Source organism: Cygnus olor, chromosome 6 (assembly GCF_009769625.2).
Source record: "Cygnus olor isolate bCygOlo1 chromosome 6, bCygOlo1.pri.v2, whole genome shotgun sequence".
NCBI classification, from domain to species: Eukaryota; Metazoa; Chordata; class Aves; order Anseriformes; family Anatidae; genus Cygnus; species Cygnus olor.
Window position 1 is genome coordinate 180,170 of NC_049174.1, and position 18,595 is coordinate 198,764.

The 18,595-nt window shown below is 37.2% G+C and overlaps 1 protein-coding gene across 13 annotated transcripts in view; it reads left to right on the top strand.

Annotated features, from left to right (window-relative positions):
- The window catches only part of FAM126B (family with sequence similarity 126 member B), a 56,268-nt gene extending 37,914 nt beyond the window's left edge, over positions 1-18,354 (top strand). For 9 of the 13 annotated variants that reach the window (XM_040562394.1, XM_040562399.1, XM_040562404.1 and 6 more), the window contains 5 exons: positions 1,335-1,451; positions 2,152-2,239; positions 7,816-7,975; positions 9,154-9,321; positions 13,923-18,354. In XM_040562394.1, the coding sequence (XP_040418328.1) occupies positions 1,335-1,451; positions 2,152-2,239; positions 7,816-7,975; positions 9,154-9,321; positions 13,923-14,527 (1,138 nt within the window). In that variant the 3' untranslated portion in view covers positions 14,528-18,354. The remainder of the gene's footprint in view (positions 1-1,334; positions 1,452-2,151; positions 2,240-7,815; positions 7,976-9,153; positions 9,322-13,922) is intronic. The other 4 variants (XM_040562405.1, XM_040562407.1, XM_040562409.1 and 1 more) reach the window with 1 other exon arrangement.
- Positions 18,355-18,595: the final 241 nt, after the last annotated feature.

Below are 18,595 nucleotides of genomic sequence, written 5' to 3' on the forward strand. Positions count from 1 at the left end.
CTAAAAGCTTTTGTGCAGGTCTGCAGTGCAGCCTGCAGAACCATTGGGATACTTTGATCTATGCAGCTTGCCTTGGTGGAAAGAGTACACCAACCATATCAAGCTGGTAGTTGCTTTTCATTGTGGCACTGTCTGCTTGTCACCTAGAAAGGAACTTGGGCCACGGTTTTTGTTACTGAGGCTGCAAAACATGTTTCAAAATAATAAATTGCATGGGTTTTAGATTAAAGATGATAGCTGGGAGATCCTTTAGGTATTAGCTTTTATTCTTTACCAGATGCATTTGCTCATCTTTGTTTGAAGAATCAAAAAACAAGTATAAGGTGTCATTTTCTGGAAAGAGCATTAACACACAAATACTTTTTTTGTGAGAGGTGGGTTGCTCCCCCCCCTCCCTTGAAACCTCTTGGATTTTTTGGTGGCTAATTGGCATTTTCATTCACTGTTTTGATCAGTGTCAGTTTGTGTTCACGAAGTTCATGCAATCCCTTTTGGTAGTTTTAAAGGGGTAAACTAATCTAGGCATTACTGGATCATTGCGCTGTGTAGAAGTTACATGTTCAGATGTCTGATGGAAAACAGGTAATCAAATGCTGTGTTTTAGCATGTCTGTTGCTTTTAAGGCGTCTTGCTTGTTATTTTCTTTTATGAGCAAAATCCTAAATAGGTTAGAGAAACAGTAAATGTACATTAAATGTATTAGTAGCCATGTATTGTTTCCACATTCCACATGTGAGTTTCAGGTATTAAAGTTCTGAATAAATTCATCTTATTTTTAAACTGTAGAGTCAGTGCTATGTAGTATAAAAAGCAGACACTTTGTCAAGGGCCAGAAGGCTGTTGGTTGGTTGGTTTTTTGTTTGTTTTTTTTTTTTTTTAGAAGGCAGCTGAAAATAGCTCTCAAGAATACAATATCTGTGTTAACCAAAGGTAAAAGGTAATTGCATGCTGTCAGTATACATTAGATGGGGGATGACCTGTCTCTCTATACCACTGAACTGTTTCCTTTTAAGAAAATTAGTTTAGGTTACTGAGTTTCTGGGAGAGCCTTGTATTTGGTGGCTGGCAGTAGAGAATGTCTTGCCTCATTTTGGTTATGATTTGAAGAAAACAGCTGATGGCTATATGGGAATAATACTCTGGATTATCAGCAAGTCATTTCTTAAGACACTTTTAAAACTGTTTTAATGGTTGGAAGAGCAACATAAGTGTTCTATATTGTGTACTTAAATGTTGAAAAACAGTTTTTAAAAATTAAAGGAAATCGCTTTGATGTAAAGATGTTTGTAATATTTCTGGGGTTAACATTTTGTTACAATGGTATGTTTCTTCAGGCTGTGTGTGAGTGGATTTCCACGGCAGCATGAGAAACGCTGGAAAGAACACTGTGGTAGAGTGGTGTTGGACCCTGACTTCATGGTGCAGCTGCTCACAGGTGTCTATTATGCCATGTAAGTAGATTTTTTTTTGTAAAAGAAGAAATGGCTAGTTTTACATGAATTAAAATAGCAGCGTTTGTTGTTTTTATAATTGAAAGAAATGAGTTGAACTCTTAGGACACAGGAATCTAACTCAAATTAGTGTATTTCCCATTACTTGCTCAGTCAGCCAACTGATAATTTGTGAGTATCTCTGTAAGCATTGGAGTAGGTGGTGAAACACCAGCAGTGGGTGCTGAAGCGAGTGAGGCTCCTGGCATCATCTTTTCCTAAGCTTCCACTACCTTCAGATAACCTTCTGTTCAAAAGCATAATGAGCTTGGCTGCCACGGTAACTTGAAGTGTAGTCCTCTCGAATGTCGGTAGCTTCTGAGGTAGCAAAGATCTATTTCTGATTAAAATTGAGTCCTGCTAAGTATTGTAAACCTTTATATCTTGACCCATTTTTTTATTCTTTAAGTTTGTCCTGATTATGGTATCAACATTTTTTTCACTTGGAGGTGTCAGGGAGCATCCTTTTTCATTACAGCAACAAGAGTAATACAAAACTCTGTCCATACTTCTGAAAGAAATAGAGGGGCTGGGTGTGTATACAGTTTGATGTATACAGATGAACTTTCCACATAAGAAGTGAAAAGCTGTATTTGGGCAGCAAAAAAAGACCAGTGAGTTCCAAAGATACGAAAGATAAATTTCTTTTTTTACTTTTTAGATATAATGGTCAATGGGATCTTGGTCAGGAGGTATTGGAGGACATAATTTACAGAGCACAGCTTGAACTTTACTCACAGCCTCTGTTGGTAAGAAAAAAAATCTATTGAAATTTATGGATTTGATTAAGAAGAATATGGATGCATTTCTGAAGTGGACTCGTAATGAAAGCATTTGTCGCTGTTTACTGCATTCCCAAACACAAGTGGTTGTTAACAGCTGGTGTTTTTAACATAGCTATTTATACCATGCTTTATCTGCTAGGGTGTTGGGGTCTTCTAGAGCTCATTAATGCAGAAAGCTAGGATTTTCTAATGTTGTACAGTTGGATCAAAATGTTTGTTGTTTTAGCACCAGCTACTAATGAGTGATTCCAAGAAGCTTAACTGAATGGTCGTATGTCATAGGACGTTGGTTGCAAACAGGTATATTCTTTGCTTCTAGACCTTCAGACGGGTTTAGAATGTTTTGTGGTTTAACTGATAACACAGCAGAAAAAACAGCAACAGGATAGAGCTGAAAGTGCAGAAGAGTTTTATCTCCAGAGTCAGTGTTGGATTTTGATTGATTAAAGTCACACATTTTAATCTTTACCTCCTTTAGAGGAGCATCAATAGAATGGTTTTCTTATGATCAATTGTCTTTTTTACCCCCAGTTTTCACTAGAATTGTTGTCCCAGTCACAAAAAAAAAAGAAATGAAGCAGGGAAAGAGGTGAAACTAAGCTGAATGTAGGTCCATGTGGTTGGAGAGGATGAGGAGGTTGACAAAGGAAGTAGGAATGGAAGGTTTTTATTTTTTGTCAGATGTAGGAATGAGACTTAAAATAAGAAAGAATAGTAAAGAGGAGAAAATAAGTTGAATAGAATATAATCTCAGTTTCTCAGAATTGTGGCCAGAAGCCTTTGGTCCTCCTATAAACTACCAACAGTAGAATTTCAAGGCTTTTTTTATATAGCTGAGAAAGGAGTGGATTGGCAAAAGTCCTTTTTTTGTGGCAGTCTGACATGCCTCTCTCCTCCAATAAGTTAAGTAAAATTATTCTCTTGATGAATTAATATTGGCTGTAAAAACTATCTACAGGCTTTCTGAGAGTTCTGCATTTTAAATGGCTGGTATCCATTGAATTATTATAATAGCTGATTCCTTTTGGAAATGACTCATTGCTCCATCAGATGGAGAGTTTTAAATTAAATATTGAAACTGCTGAATGAGGCCACCCTATCAAAATACAACATTTAAAAGGTGTGTAGGAGGATCTGGAACCTAATTCAATTGATGATAGGACAATTTTCAATCCTGATTGTTTAGGACTTTTTAAAATCAGTTTGTCTTTTGAGGTGACTTTTAATTGTAAGAATCTTCTGGAATGTCTGTTCTTAAAAAGATACTTTTGCCACTCCAAGCTGTTGTTTTTTGGCGATGTCATGGTATCACCAATTTTTTCCACTTGCACACTTGTCAGGTTTTCATGCATACATGTGCAGGCATATCTGTGTGTTTTCTTCTTGCCCTGATCTTTGCCTTGTTTCCCATCTTGTTTCACTGCAGTTTTTGAAAAGCAGCATTAATAAATTATCATTTCATATTAAAAAATGACCTGCATGTCTATGGCCTCATGCTGTATAACCAAACCGTTTGACCTTTTCAAATATTGAGTCCTTTTACCTAGTAGTAGTCTCCAGGAGATGTATATGATTTAGCTACATAAAATTTTGTATTTTAAACTCTTGCAGTTACTGGCACCAAATAAAATATCATCTGTGCATCATCCCAGATATATTTAAAGTTTGGTCTCTGCCTAGGATTGCCTAACAGCAGCAAATTCTTTGAAGTCCATTTAATATTTAGGCAATCCTCCATGGCAGGATTATTTTTAGATATCTGTACTGAGGCTATTCATGTAATTATGAGAATACTATCAGTCATTACAATGAGAAACATCACACTTCCTGTGTTTGGGTATGTCTGTTGGAGAAATATTTTTGACAATATAGTAAATCCATGTTCTTATTTAAATAGGTTTATATTGCCTGTGGAATAAAAATAAATCCTGAAATAGCAGCATAAGGAATCTATGAAGTGTCTGTGATATAGAAGCAGTCTCCCAAGCCATTTTTTCACCATTACCCAGAGACTGCACTGGAAAGGGCAGGAATTAATGCAAGGGAAAAGCTTTTTCTGGTAGAAGGAAGGAATCTGTTAACAAATACTGGATATTGGTTTTATAGTCACGAATACTGAAAGTTTCTACAGTTGGAAACTAATCAAAGTGATTCAATATTATTGCTAAGGTAGGCTGCACTTTAGGAGTGAGTAGCTCAGTTCCAGTCAAATAACGTCTTCCTCTGAACACAAAGCTTCTGCACTTGTTTCAGAAGGAAATCCTTTACTTCAGCGCAGAGATGCACAGGCGTTCTTAGCCTGGTCCATAGAGGCATGGATCAGTAAGTCCCTGTTGTAATAACACCTTTATCCAGTGTTCTTTTTTATTATGTATTTACTGCTTTTATTGCATGTTCTTTTTGTCAGAGCTTATTTCTGGTGGGCAAGAGTGGCTATCTGGCATGAAACCAGTCCTCTTTTGTCATTGCCAGTTGCAGATGTGGCTTGCTAAATCTGAATTCTGCTGTTGGTTTGCTTTCCCACCTTTTAGTACAGGATTAGTGCCTGTTGTTGTTAGGGAGCCTAAAATGTAATGAAAGCAATGTTTTTTTCCATCCTGAAGTATTGCAGATTTTATTTTTCATTTTTTCCTGATGGAGAATGACTGTGTTTCATTCAAACTGTCTGTTCGGATTGCTTTACAGTTGCATGAACTTTATTTCAATGTGATTCTTCTCAGTCCCCAGAAGTATGATTTGTGCTGTTAAAAAGGGCCAGCTCTTAAACAGCTCCTCGAGTAAAAGTGCTGTGTCACTTCTCTGGTTCTAATGCAGAAATCTACTAATTTTCATATTTTTAATGCTGTATACTGAGAAAGGTACTTGTCAAAAGAGGGTGAAACGTTAGTAAAGGAGAGGATTGGAAGATAAACCACTGTATATAGTTGAACTTAATCTGCTTTGGGTCAGTACAGCAGAAATTAGTTTCTGAAGTCTTTTATGAGATCAAGGATGGGGTGAAAGCACTGAGGTTTGTACCACTGCAGGAGGACAGCATGGAAAAAGGCCTGTGTGTGAATAGGAGAGCAATTGTGGTGAGGCTGAGAGAATTGACTAGCAAAGGACAAATCAGAGGTGGGCATGTGGAAGGCAGAATGACAAAGAGCATTTCTACACTGGTGCCAAGAATGTTTAGGCTGGTTAGAAGTCGGGCAAGAAGTCAATGGAGAAAGTGTTTAATGAGGATTTACAGAATCACAGCAGCAGCTGGAGAAGGTCAGGATCGACTATAGGACAGCCATTCCAGCTTCCCAGGAAGTGAAAAGTCTTTGATTAGTTAACGTCCTGTCATCTCCGCTTTAATGCTTGAATGAGTTTCATTTCTTCACATGGTTGCTGGATGGTTTGCCTATTAGAACTTACGGGAAAGTCACTTTTACTTTACTGTGGTACTGATAAACACTTGTAAATCAGAGCTTTTAAGGCATATAGTATGCATCAATTTATTTTTTAATCAAGCATTATTTGATGTCTTCACAAGACAAATCATACAATGAAAGTTCTGCGAATAGAATCTGTTCCATTGGTTTAGTAGATCTCTCCTAGCTTGTGTTTTTGCAAATGTTAAGTAAAGATGACTTCATTAGCGAAGCAGATTTAGTGTATGTGGGCTTTAGGAATTGAAGGAATTTGTGGGATGTCCCTCACATTTCTGAGGCCTCTGGGAATCTCAGAATATCAAGACAACATTGATGAAGTTTAAACACATCTTAATTTTTTCACTAGGTTGAGAGGAGCATTGGAAAATGTTGCTTACAGCACAAAACTAGGAAATGCTTGATTGTAGTCATGTGCTAAACAGTTGTATCAACTCCAGCAGCTAGATACACGTTTTTATACAACTAAAAAAAAAAAAGCTTGATCATATTTGTGTTACAGAACAGAAAAACAATATGTCCTGAAAGGAAGGAAAGTTCATGCATTGTCAGAAAAATGGAATATCTTGCAAAGACGTATATTCTAAAGCTGATCTGTATTTCATTTGGGTGGACAGAACTGCCACCTTATAGTCTTATCTGTATCTTTAAAAAGGGTTTACATGCCCCTGCCTTGGGTTAACATGCAGACCGTGTGTATTTGAGACATGCAGACCGTATATATTCGAGATATGTTTCTCATGTCATATAGTGAATTCTGATCTCCGAAATTCCATTGCTGATTTTTTTTAATTTTAAACTTCGTTTTCTGATGCAAGAGAAGGAGATGATGTAAAGTTGCTTTTCATAATGCTTCTTGTAAACTCTAATTGGGAGAATAGACTACCCAAATTATTGTGGCAGCTATTGGCAGGTAGGATTTTATAGAGATTAACCAGATACATTTTCCATGCTTGTTTTATTTTAAGTCTGGTTGTCTCTGACCTTATTTTACCTATTGTGTTCCCCCTTAGAGGGGGACTAAGGAGCATGTAGCAAGTCAAATATTTGTGAAATATAAGAGATCTATGAATGAAGTTGACATGTCAAATTTAAAATGTTCTAAAGTTTTTAATGGTGGTTGGTTGTATGAAGTCAATAAGATTGGAAAATCAAGGTGAGTTCACTTCGACATTTTTTCTGAAGTTTTAGAACATATTTTGTGTATAGCAGCTTTATTTTTGCTGAATACTGCACGTGCCACAGAGACGTAAATTGCTTATCATGAGCTGCTACATGAGTTTACTTCTAGAACAATCTACTTGTAAACTAGGAAACATTAATTGAAAGATGCTTTAATAATAGTAAATCTCTAATCCAACAGAGCATTTTACAGTAAATTTAAAGGTACAGTTAAAACATCAACGCCAAAAGAGTTTTGTATCTCAAAGATGCAAAACAAAGCATCTGGTTTTATAATAAAAATTAGATCTGTATTACAATATTATATGTACAATACTTAGATCTATATTTTAATATTATACATATTACTCTAATATGTTACTCTATTACAATTACAATAAAAATTAGATCTGTAAAGATCACTGTATTTTAATGATTTGACGCCCATTGCTTAGGTTGCAATTCTTTTAAAATCTTGCAAGAGTCTAATCCTTTTTTGGGGTGGTAGGGAATGAGGGGGAAAACGGGACATGAAAGGAAACCGGTCCTGTGTCTCCCATGTATGAGGCCACGTGCCATTTGTATTGGCTCGGCTTGTGACCGTTCTCGTCATACGACACAAGTGGTATTTTTCTTGTCATTTTGCAATCTTCTTTGGATGGAGAATTTCTGGTGTAGGTTGTTACCTCTCTCTGTACACGGGCAAACCTGGAACAAAGTGGATTACATCAAAAAGTAAAAGTAGAGAAAATTCAACTGTATTTTTGGGAGTAGGCTTGTGATGAGTTTCCCAGCTTAGTTACCAACTGTGAATCTTGGGGATGGGGCTATCCGTCTGGATGGGATCTGGCATAATTGACAGTTCTTGGTTGTTTTTCCTGTACTGGATCCAGCAAAGAGATCTAAAGCTGCCATTTGTGCAGTCAAGGATGGTAGTAGTACAGCATTTTATTTTCATCTTAGGTTGCAAATGCCATGAAGAACTCACTGCCCTTTGATGCTCCTGATGCATCACAAGAAGGCCAGAAGGTACTGAAAGTAGAAGTTACTCCAACAGTGCCAAGGATTTCTCGGACTGCCATTACAACAGCTTCTATCCGTCGTCACCGCTGGAGGAGAGAAGGTGAGCTTTCTCTGCTGACAGCAAATATTGTAGCATACTGTATTCATCGTCACTGTTACATGGCTTCTGAGTTTGAATGTTTGCGGAACAGTTGGTTGTGGTTGTTTTTGTTTTTTTCTTTTGAAAAGTGATACTCCATAACAATGTATAGTATTTTACATTTTCAGAGCACTGCATGAACATGAAGGTTTGGGATGTTTTGTTTTGTTTTGATTTGGTGATAACCCCTGAGGTAGGTACTAAATAAATAAATGGAGAGGCTGGAAATAGTTCATTAAGACTTTTCTCTGTGTAGCACAGCATAAAATTGTAGTGGCAGAGTTTGGTTTATAATTTGACTTCTTTCTTTGATCCACTCTGAAACTTAGCTGCACGACATCATAAATAGCTGAGGGAATGAATGGTATTATTCAGACCTTGACAGGGTTCCAGTTACCTACAACCACTGAAGGCAATGGGAGATGGAAAAGCTGAACATTGTATTCCTAGCATCATATGGCCCACCTTACAGAGGGGATATATCATAAAATAGCTTTGGATAGTTCAGAATTATACCTTATTTTTCTTCAGTGAATATTTAGATCATATAGAAGTGTGCTTGACTGTATGAAGACCAGTAAATATGTAGTAATGTTTACTTTCATATGGTGAAATCTTCGTTGTAGCTATAGCAAAAAGCTTGCTTTGAATTCATTTTGTCAAGCCTACAGAACTTTGTCTCTGCATATATTCAACAGATTTTAAAAAGCTGCATAAATGGCAGAAGGTAAAAAGTAGTATAACCTAAAAATAAACTGGGGGTACAAGAGTCTAAAAAACAAGTATTACATCTTTCCTGTGATACTTTTTTTTTTCCTATATCGTGTGCCAAAGGATTTAATGACTTCTGGTCTTCAACTGAATCAGGATGTTCAGGACAAGAAGCAGCTGTCTTCTGTTTTCAGGACTCTGGGTCACGTTTGTCTTTACTGTAGTTGCCATTACATTCATTTTCAAGTCTCTGGTCTACAGCATAGCCCGCTTGTCCCTTTCTGTGGATGTTCTCACGAACTTAACTAAGCATGGGTAGTGTTTCGTTGTTTGTTCCATGTCCGCATAAATCTTCTATTTTCCCTGCCTGGGTTGGAATGCCAAGAAAGGAATAGAAAAGCACTAAAATGTTATATGTTGAATCCCAGATGGCTTTGACTTCTCAAACGAGGCTGACTCAAGCATACCTGGCTCACCGATCCAACACGGCTCCACAGACCTAGGGATCAAACGTGAGCAAGAGGGGGAGGTGCTGATGCGCAGGACCCCTGAGCATGGCTTCCTGGAGCCCACCTTGGCAGCAGCCACAACAGAGGGTAGGACAGAGATGAGGAGGCAGAAGTCAGTGAGGCAGTTGCTGGAGGAGGATCCTGGCTCCCTATCCCCAAGCAGAACTTCTTTCCATTCTAGTGTGTGTTTCCGCTATCCCAGGGTGTATTAGCTTCTCTTTGCAATACACGCATCCCCTATATACCTAACATCAGGTCAGGTACTACCTTTTGTTATCACGTGGGCTGGCCTGGGGCTTGCATCTGTGTGGTGGAAGACTGCTTGGCATGGCAAAAAAAAATAAAATAAAAATGACAGGGGCAATAGCCAAGAGCTTTGGGATTGCTTGGAAACTTTCTATTACTGAGCATGTTTAATATTCAGAAGGAAAAAATGCACCAGATAAACATGAATCTAGTCCTGAAAAGTAGACAGTATAGAGTATAGCCATATTTGGTTGGCTACAACTTAGTTCCAATAGTGTCTTGTTAGTCCATGTTTTTTTAAATTTCCAAGAGCAAAGACAAGCCTATCTAAGACGTTCACAACTGGTGATATTTTTATTTGCCAGTCATTCTTTGACTGAAGATTCACACACTTACTAGTTTACATGAATGACCTGGCTGCTCTAAAATCAATTATCAAAAGAGAAAAGAAAAATCATGTGTTTTCAAGAATAAATCAGGTTGTCATGTTTCTGAACACTTGAGAAACAGTATTTGCTTTTTTGCTCAGTTTTTGCTGTAGAGCTTCGTATGTCTGCTCTGCAACCAGCAATAGCAGATAAAGTAGCTGGCAGATACTTACTTTGCTTAAGTTCATCTATTAATGTTCTCATCTTTATTCCACAAAAACATGCATTTGAGCGCTGAATTTAGATCATGAATTCTCTTCAGTGATGAGAATTAATTTCTTATAAACTTAACGTAATTTCAAGTGTTTTCTTATTTTAAGTCTCCTTTTCCATCTGAACAGTCTATCAAACAGTTTTGGTATTTCCAACAATTATAGGCCTATCAGTTGATCATAAACAAGATTTATTTGTGGATTTGGATAGGAGCTACATAGGCTTCAAATTTGTTCTTCTGGAGAACTTGGAGATTTAATGTAATGTTATCAGAGAATCCTTTCCCTTAATCAGAGGTGCTATCAAACAATAATTAAGACATCATGCTTTAGTAGAAGATAATTGCATAAAAATTTATAATCTGTTCCTTGGTGCATAGTGAGTTTGAGCATGCTCAGTAAATAAGTAGTCTTCTAACTTCACTGGTTCAGTTGGTCTTACTTCATTTTACTAAACTTTGCATGTGCATGACCTGAAGGATATGGAGAAGTCCTCAGCTGCAGAGAACCTTCTGGGAGAGACAGAAAGTAGGAAAGAAGTTGATGTGGCCTGCTAGTCTTAATTTGTTTCAACACCTATATCGAGATGTTACTGGAGAAGTCATAACTCCACATGCTTTATTTCTGTTGAAATTGGTTGAATATACTTCACTTCTTTAAATGTTGGCAGTATATAACCATGTGCTTGGGCAAATTGAATTCCGCCAGTTGACAGCATGTGGGAGAAGGCCCAGGAATGGAGTTTGGATTGATAATCAGTATAGAATCGTGTGTAGACAGAGTGGTCTGTTGTTTTATTGATGCTGACTTCACCAAGTTTTGGTTAGAAAATTTCCTCTTGTAAATATAATTTTGATATCAAATGATATAATGAGAATGCTGATCATTTTCATTGACTCTTCAAACTTCAGATATGGAAAGGATAAATAGAATAAAGGTTACTTTAAAAACTGTAATAAAATCCTTTTCACATCAGTGTTTTGACCCAATAAATAAAAAAAGGCAGAAGATTTCCAGAATGACTCAGTAATACCTTACCAAGGTATTCTGCTTTTGGGTGGTGGCAGCTACCACTGTGCACTATTTTGAGACAGTGAAGAATGTTGTATCTCTGTCTACAGGGTTAATTATGTACTGGCATTAATTATGTATTCTTTGGAGAGAGATTTATTCTGATAAAGAAGAGTGAGAATCCAAAAGATGCGCTGTAGTGCAATCAATGGGATTCCTGTTAGGTTGCGCTGTCTCTTTCTCTTCTGGACTTATAGTAGAGAGTACTTGGGAGGAGTAGGCTTTTAGGTTCTTTTTGTTAAATCATCTTATTGGTCTACTGGAAACAAACGTATAAACCTCTATGACTTCACCCTGTTTTTCCCCCAGAGTATGCAAAGATTGAAATATTTTTTGTTTCTGAGGATAGATTTTAGAGGAAAAATAACATGTATTGTGAAAAGAGTGTGTTTGCTGAATTATTTCAGTCATACTGAGAACTTCTGTAGCTACATGGATTTGACTAGACAGAAATTCTCTTGCATGTTGTATTCTCTATCTTCTTCATTTTTGAGCACTGCTGAGCTGCTTGGGCCTTTATATAGTTGCAGCATCCAAAAGCTTGCAACAACCCCTCTCAGTCTTATTTTTTAAAATCTGTGGATGAAATGCCACTTTTTCTGTGTGACTCCTTTGCTTCAGTGTCCCTGACTAGGAACATAAGTTTTAGCATTTTGTTACTCAGAAATGTTTTGACATGAACTGTGAGGAAGCATTGAAGAAGCAGTGTTCTTGTAATAATGAAAAGCTTAGCAGTATTGTCTGGAGACATTATTTTGCAAGTTACACATCTTTTGCTGGAATAAAAGGGATTGAGAGGGGACTTCAGCTGCTGCTACTGCTGCTTGTAACCAAACATGCTTTCATCCAGCTTTGCATGATTATGAAGAAACATAAATGTTGGTTTATTGAAAAAGTGCTCTTGCTTTTAGTATGTTCCAGTTACATTGTACTTTTATTAGCGTCTTTGATTATGCATGGAAAGGTTGGGGGGAATGGAGATGTGGTGGGTTTTGACTAAAATATCTTGCTGTCTAATGTAAGAAAATACATGTATGTCTCAACGAGAAGATGATGATCTAGCTTGACCAAACAGAGTGGAGTAAAAGTATATGCATTTTAAATATGGATACAGGAAGTTAAAGCAAGTAAAGTGTTCTTCACTTTAATAATGGCTGTTAAAGCCTAAAAAGCTTCTTTTTTTTTTCTAAGCTTAATGGCTTTGCTGAGGAAGGAAGACAGTAGTAACATGAACCTTTATGCTTCTTGAAGGCTGAGTCAAGTAGAACTGTATAAAACTGCAGAATAATCTCACATTGCATTGGTGTGAGAGAGGCCTGAGCATGATCTGATTTGGAGCAGGCTAAACATTGTAAACTGATACACAATAATGGTAATTCCAAGGCAAAGCTTCCTAAAAAGAAACATAGTTTTAAAACCAAAAGAATACTAAAACCTTTCTGGTTTATTTTTTTTTGTTTTTTTTTTTTTTTTCCTTACACTTGAGAAACGTGAGGTTGGATCAGCCCATGTTCCTTCTGCACAGAGGAAGAAACACTGAAGACTTTGTGTCTGTTCTGCTTGCCATAATGTAAAATGCTCTGTAGTGCTCTGCTAGCAATCAGTATGAATGGACCAGGTTCTACTCAAATGTTAGAATCTGTGAGATCCTTGCCACTACTTTTACCCCATAAAACAAGAAACAAAGTATCAAACCCAAGATCCATTTTCAGTTTTGAAACTTAAATGCGGCTCAGTTTTCTACTGAAACAATACCTCCTGTTTTGAGTATTTGGAGTTTAGAAAAAGGACTGGAATTAAGATTTAAAAACAAAAACAAACAAAAACCACAACAAAGTCTTTGTTTACAGCCCTAATCAAATTATCAGACTGAAAACAAGGATTTAAGATGGAAGCTTGTCAGTCTTTTTTTCTTTAAAATACCATTCCAAAACACAAAGCCTCTTTTACAACTTGAAGTGTTTCAAAGGTTAAATTTCTTTTATTACAAGATTTTTTTTCCTCTTAAAAATCTTGATCTGAGATTAAAGCTAATGTGATGGAAGGACCTGGATAGGATTGCTGGAAATGCAGAGAGGATTGAGCTCTGGGAGAGAGAGAGCTAGGAATTAGGTTACTCTCCAATAGAAAGTATAGTCACATTGTTTCAAGTGCCAACTACACACAACAGAAGCCTTCTATCTCTGTTGGAGCATTGTTGCAGGCCTAGGAATTAACCTAATTCTGAAGCCTACCCAGCACAAACCAGAAGATTTCCTGGACGTGCTCAGATCTTGCCTCAAACTAAGATAAAAATAGTCTGAAAGGCTTATATATAATATATATATATACACACACACACACACATATTTCACTTTTCTTTTTTAAAACAAAAAACATGTTGGCACCAGTACGTGCAGACAGAACTAAAATTAGCTAAATGGGGCCTTATTCTTCTTCTGTGTTTATAGATATACTTTTGGAGATATTCTTGACTGATGAAAATGATGTAGAGGACAGGCAAATGAAGCTCAAGAAGTACTTATTTTATCATCAGATTCGCTTATTCTGCTATATGACAGAAAGATTATTTACCGAGAATCAGGAATTTTTAAGCAAGTTGAAACCAAGGTGGATCAGCAAATGACATTTGTTTTGACATTGTGTGTATCTCTGCATTCATGTAACCTGAATGCTTACTATGTGTTCTGATTGGTTTGAGGTTTTTTGGTTGTTCCCTTTTTATTAATAGATGCTGAAGGTGTAAATGGAAGAGAGGAATCTGTGAACCTTAATGATGCTGATGAAGGATTTTCATCAGGAGCTTCCCTCAGCAGCCAGTCAGTTGGGACCAAACCTCAATCATCTGTATCCCAGAAGGGCAGCTTAAGGAAAACAGCAAGTGGATGTTCTGCTAAGGATAAAGAAACCTCTTCTGCAGCAAAATCCAATGAGAGCCCTCGAGATTCAGTAGCTCGGAAGCAGTACATACACCAATCCACTGACCTTGGTACAGATATAATTGAGATGACACCTACTAAGAAACACCTCAGCCTGCCTGCTGGGCAGGTGGTGCCAAAAGCCAACAGTTTGAGCCTGATCAGGACCGCCAGTGCTTCCTCCAGTAAATCATTTGACTACGTCAATGGCAGTCAAACAGGCTCCAGTGTTGGCATTGGTACAGAAGGTGTTACCAGTCTAGCCGCTGGCAACAGCAATCGGTTTTCAACTATCAGCCTACAGGAGGACCGACTAGGCCAAGCTGGGGAAGGTAAAGATCTTTTCCCCCCAGGAGCTCCCTTAACAAAGCAGTCTCGATCTCCAAGTTTCAATATGCAGCTGATATCCCAGGTGTAACTTTATCTCCCTTCATTAGGACTCCCTCTTTCCCCTAAATCCCCAGGCAAGTTCATCCTTAGGCAAAACAAGAACCATCATCCTGCAGTGTGAAAATACTGACTGTTGTGATCTTGTTTGATTTGGTCTAGCTATCATACCATATTACTGAAACAGCAATAATTCTTCCCTCACCTTCATTTCCCCCCCTTGTAAAGATGGTTGTGAAGCAGTATATAATGTACTGTATGCCTATTTCCATGCCTTCCTTTCTCCTTGGGTGACGTGCAATCCATCGTAGGCTGATCAGTCCCATTTCAACACTGTGAGACTGGAGACACCAACGGAAATGGTGAATGTGATCCCTATGAGATGATGCTTTGGCTCTGTTAAGAAATAGAAACGGGTTCGTTTTCTCGGTCTACAGTACTGCAAAGACTACTGGATCATGACTTTTCTTTCTCAGAACCAGGAGTGCCTCAGAGATTCTGATGTGACTTTGGACCTCTCTGAGTTTGTGCAATCAATTCTGGGGAGGGGATCGTCATTGCTGCTCCTGGCTGCTTACAGCACTTTTTCATTAAAATGAGGGTAGATTTTTCTTGCCTGCCCCCGGTCTCTCATCCCAGAAGCTTTTGATGTTCAGCAACTGAGACATGCATATTAACAAGTTGTTTTCCCTCAGAGAGAGGATTGTAAGTAGATAATGTAGGTTACAATGCACTTCTAATGGCGTTGTAGCCATATGTAATGTTACATGTCTTCCCTTCCAGGACACAGGGTCATTCTGCATGTAGACTAAAATCTAGACAAGATCATGCTGTTAAAGCAATTTGGTTTGTAAATGGGAGGGAGACACTACTTTCCCAGGAACTAATGGCTAGCTTTGCTCCATTTTTGTTATTGGTGTTCTTGTTGTTGTTTTTCTTGTGAGGTGGTGATCACTGAGATGAAAGGTGTATTCGGGTAAAGAGTATTTCTCAGGCTGCTTTCTATGGTGTCATGGATGTTAGACATCCCCAACTCTCTCAGCTGCTTTCTCAGTGTCCCTAAATTCAATCATGGAGTCACTTTAAGAATCTTGCAGTCCAGACAGACCATCTTCTTAAGGGGCTGTCTCAGGGATAGAGACAATAGTTTGCTAGAAACACTGAAGCTTTAATGTGAAATGCTTATCTAGAAACACCGTTTGCACAAAGGGGTACTGATAGTCCTTTTTTCCAGAAGGATCACACTTCATTGCCTTGGTATATCTAATATGTTAGGTTTTTTAATTGTTATTTTAGTGGATAGGCCCCTTCTCTAGAAAATGCAAAACTCATGTCATTGAGCCAAGCCTTGAATGTATATGACTGGTGTGCAGTGGTCACTGGCTGGTACTTATGCTACAGAACACTGCGTGGAAGCACATTTCTAATTACATAGGAAAATGTTTGTCATCCTCTCTTTCTCTCTGGATTACTAGAGAGCAAAGGGGAAAGTTCATCCTGTATTCTTAAGTAATGTATGGTATCCTGGAAGTTTACAAATTGTAAATGCACAGAAAAGTTACAATCTTCACATGGGCACTTAGGTTTCACTGTCACTGTGAAGAGTAAACATAAGCTGTTAAAAATAGCAGGTTATCTTTGAATGACAGATAGTCAGAAATTCAGGACAATAACATGGTGTAACATTGCTGGTATTTTTTTTTTGCTTTTGAGCCTCTTTCAGATGGAACTTTTTTTTCAAATTTACATTAAAATTCATTTAAATATTTGACATGTTTTTGTGCTTTGACAAGTCACTTTGGCAGTCTAATCTTCAGATCTCACATTCATAAAGAAGTGAATTAAATGGCAGCTGGACTGATGCAGAAATTTAGTTAGAGTAAATAGAATCATCAGAAAGAAAGCCTTACTGTTTCAAAATTGAAGCTAATCTTTAAAGGCCACCAGAGATAGAACTAAGGTAAAGGTGAGATTAAATTGAGGGATTTTCTGTAAGAATGTCAAAAGCTATATATGATTTGACTCTGCTTAATTTATTTTGTCAAGTTTTGCTGGTGGAGACAATTGGCAGGTCACGGTTGTGTAGAAATTCACTTGCTAGTTTGTTTCCTAAAAATGCAAATTTGTTTTGTAGAGACCATCATAAAGGGAATTTTATTTAAGACCCATCATGGTAAATTGGTAAGGACCAAATGGTTAGCTTAAATCTTTGGGAAAGAAAAGGTTGGGATTATCAGCTGTATTTTGAAGAATTACTATACTTTTATTATGCCTCTGCCTTTAAAAAATGGGATTGCTCATTAGCAAGGTTCTCTAGTTTCTGATTTTACCATTATAAACATTCCTATAGATGTTTTTGGACGCTTAAATTAGGTCAAATTTCACAAAACAATTTTTATACCCTTATGGGTGGGGTTACACACAATTAAACTATTTCAGGAAAGTGAGCCAACCCACTGACTCCAGATGGGGAAGTCAAATGTACATGTATAAATTTGTAGTTAAATCTTTAGTCAAATTATAATTTAAAATATTTTTGCAGTTCTTGTGTTGATGATGTGCCTTTTGTTATAGTTAAATGCATTGTATTTTGTTTTCTTCTTGTGTATATATATTCCTACCTGCACGAAGCTTTAAAAAGAGTTAAAATTTATCTCTATTAAAAACTATATATAGTTTTTGCTATGTGCTACATCCATAGCTTATCAAAATTACCATTTCAGTGCAGTGTTTCATTTGTGGGAGCTTTTGTCGTTCTTCAGACATGTGCTGATCAACATGTCTTACAAAATGAGTCATCACATCTACAAAACAGCTGAAATAACAGGCTTTGCCAGTGCTGTTTATCACGTTTATCTTTAATGTTTCTACATGTCTCAAACTATGCCAAGGTGTGTCAAGATGTAATGAAACTTTATACAGTGATGCCCAGTACACTTGAAAGTATTCTGGCAGTAATAAAATTAGAAATGTCTGGGATGTGGGCTGAGAGAATAATGTGTTCTTTATGAAAATGTGTTAAATACTAAACAAAGTACAAAACATGCTCAAATGTTCTCATACCTGTGACAAATATCTAGACTTAAACATCTTTATCCTGAATTCACTCAGCTGTGTCTTGTTTTTAGAACATTTGGTACTCAACCTGAGACACTAGATCTAGATTTCTGCACCATTTCAGCGCAGCTGCAGCATTATACAAGAAGGTCAAAAAGCAGAACACTACTTCTTTTTTCCCCTGTGCATGTGCATGTGTGCACATACTTTTAATTCTTAGGTGAGGAGGTCTGAGGGATATATATAGATGTATATACACATGTAAGTAGGGATAAATTAATTATTCCTTGATAAAGTTTTTACCATATTATGCTGCCATTTTGCCACTCATTTTTCTTGGGCTTAATAAGAAAATATAAAATGTTGGGGTTGCTGACTCAACCCCATTGCTTAGCCTTTTCAGGGGTTTATTTTGAGCTGCTTTTGGTTGAATGTTGAGCCTCTTTTTGTTTTCATCCTGTGGGCAGCAAAACAGTGAGGTAAAAATGCCTATAACAATGAATGTTGCAAGATGAAGTTTTAAATGGCTTTATTATTCTTTCGATTTGGAGACTTTTTATATCACTGTCTGTTTTAAGTGCAAATTTCTTTGAACACCCTTTCTGATGTGAATTTGAGAAAAATTTTAGCAGCCTGCTTCATTCTGTAATGCTGAACGTTGTTGCAGCCAGTAAGCATTAGATGTAGTACTTGTAGTGTGCAAGCGTGTTGGTCTCAATTACTTAAATCTAAAATTTCCAACATACTCCTGCTAGCTTTAACATAATTAAATTCATTTGTTTTGACAGCAAAAGAGTGAGGAAAAAAAAAGTTTTCTGACAACGTATTTATTTGCACTACTTATGAATACTGGAGTTTACAGGGACAGGGTTTTTTCTCACCATGTGAGGTTTACTTGTGTGTGGGTAGGTACATACATTTGTCACGTGTTGACAATCAATTGCCTCAACTGTGTCTATACTGTATGTAAATATGAACATATTTTTCAAGATTAAGGGGGAAGTCTGCACCTTAATGGTGGTAAAGCTGCTCAGTAGTAAGG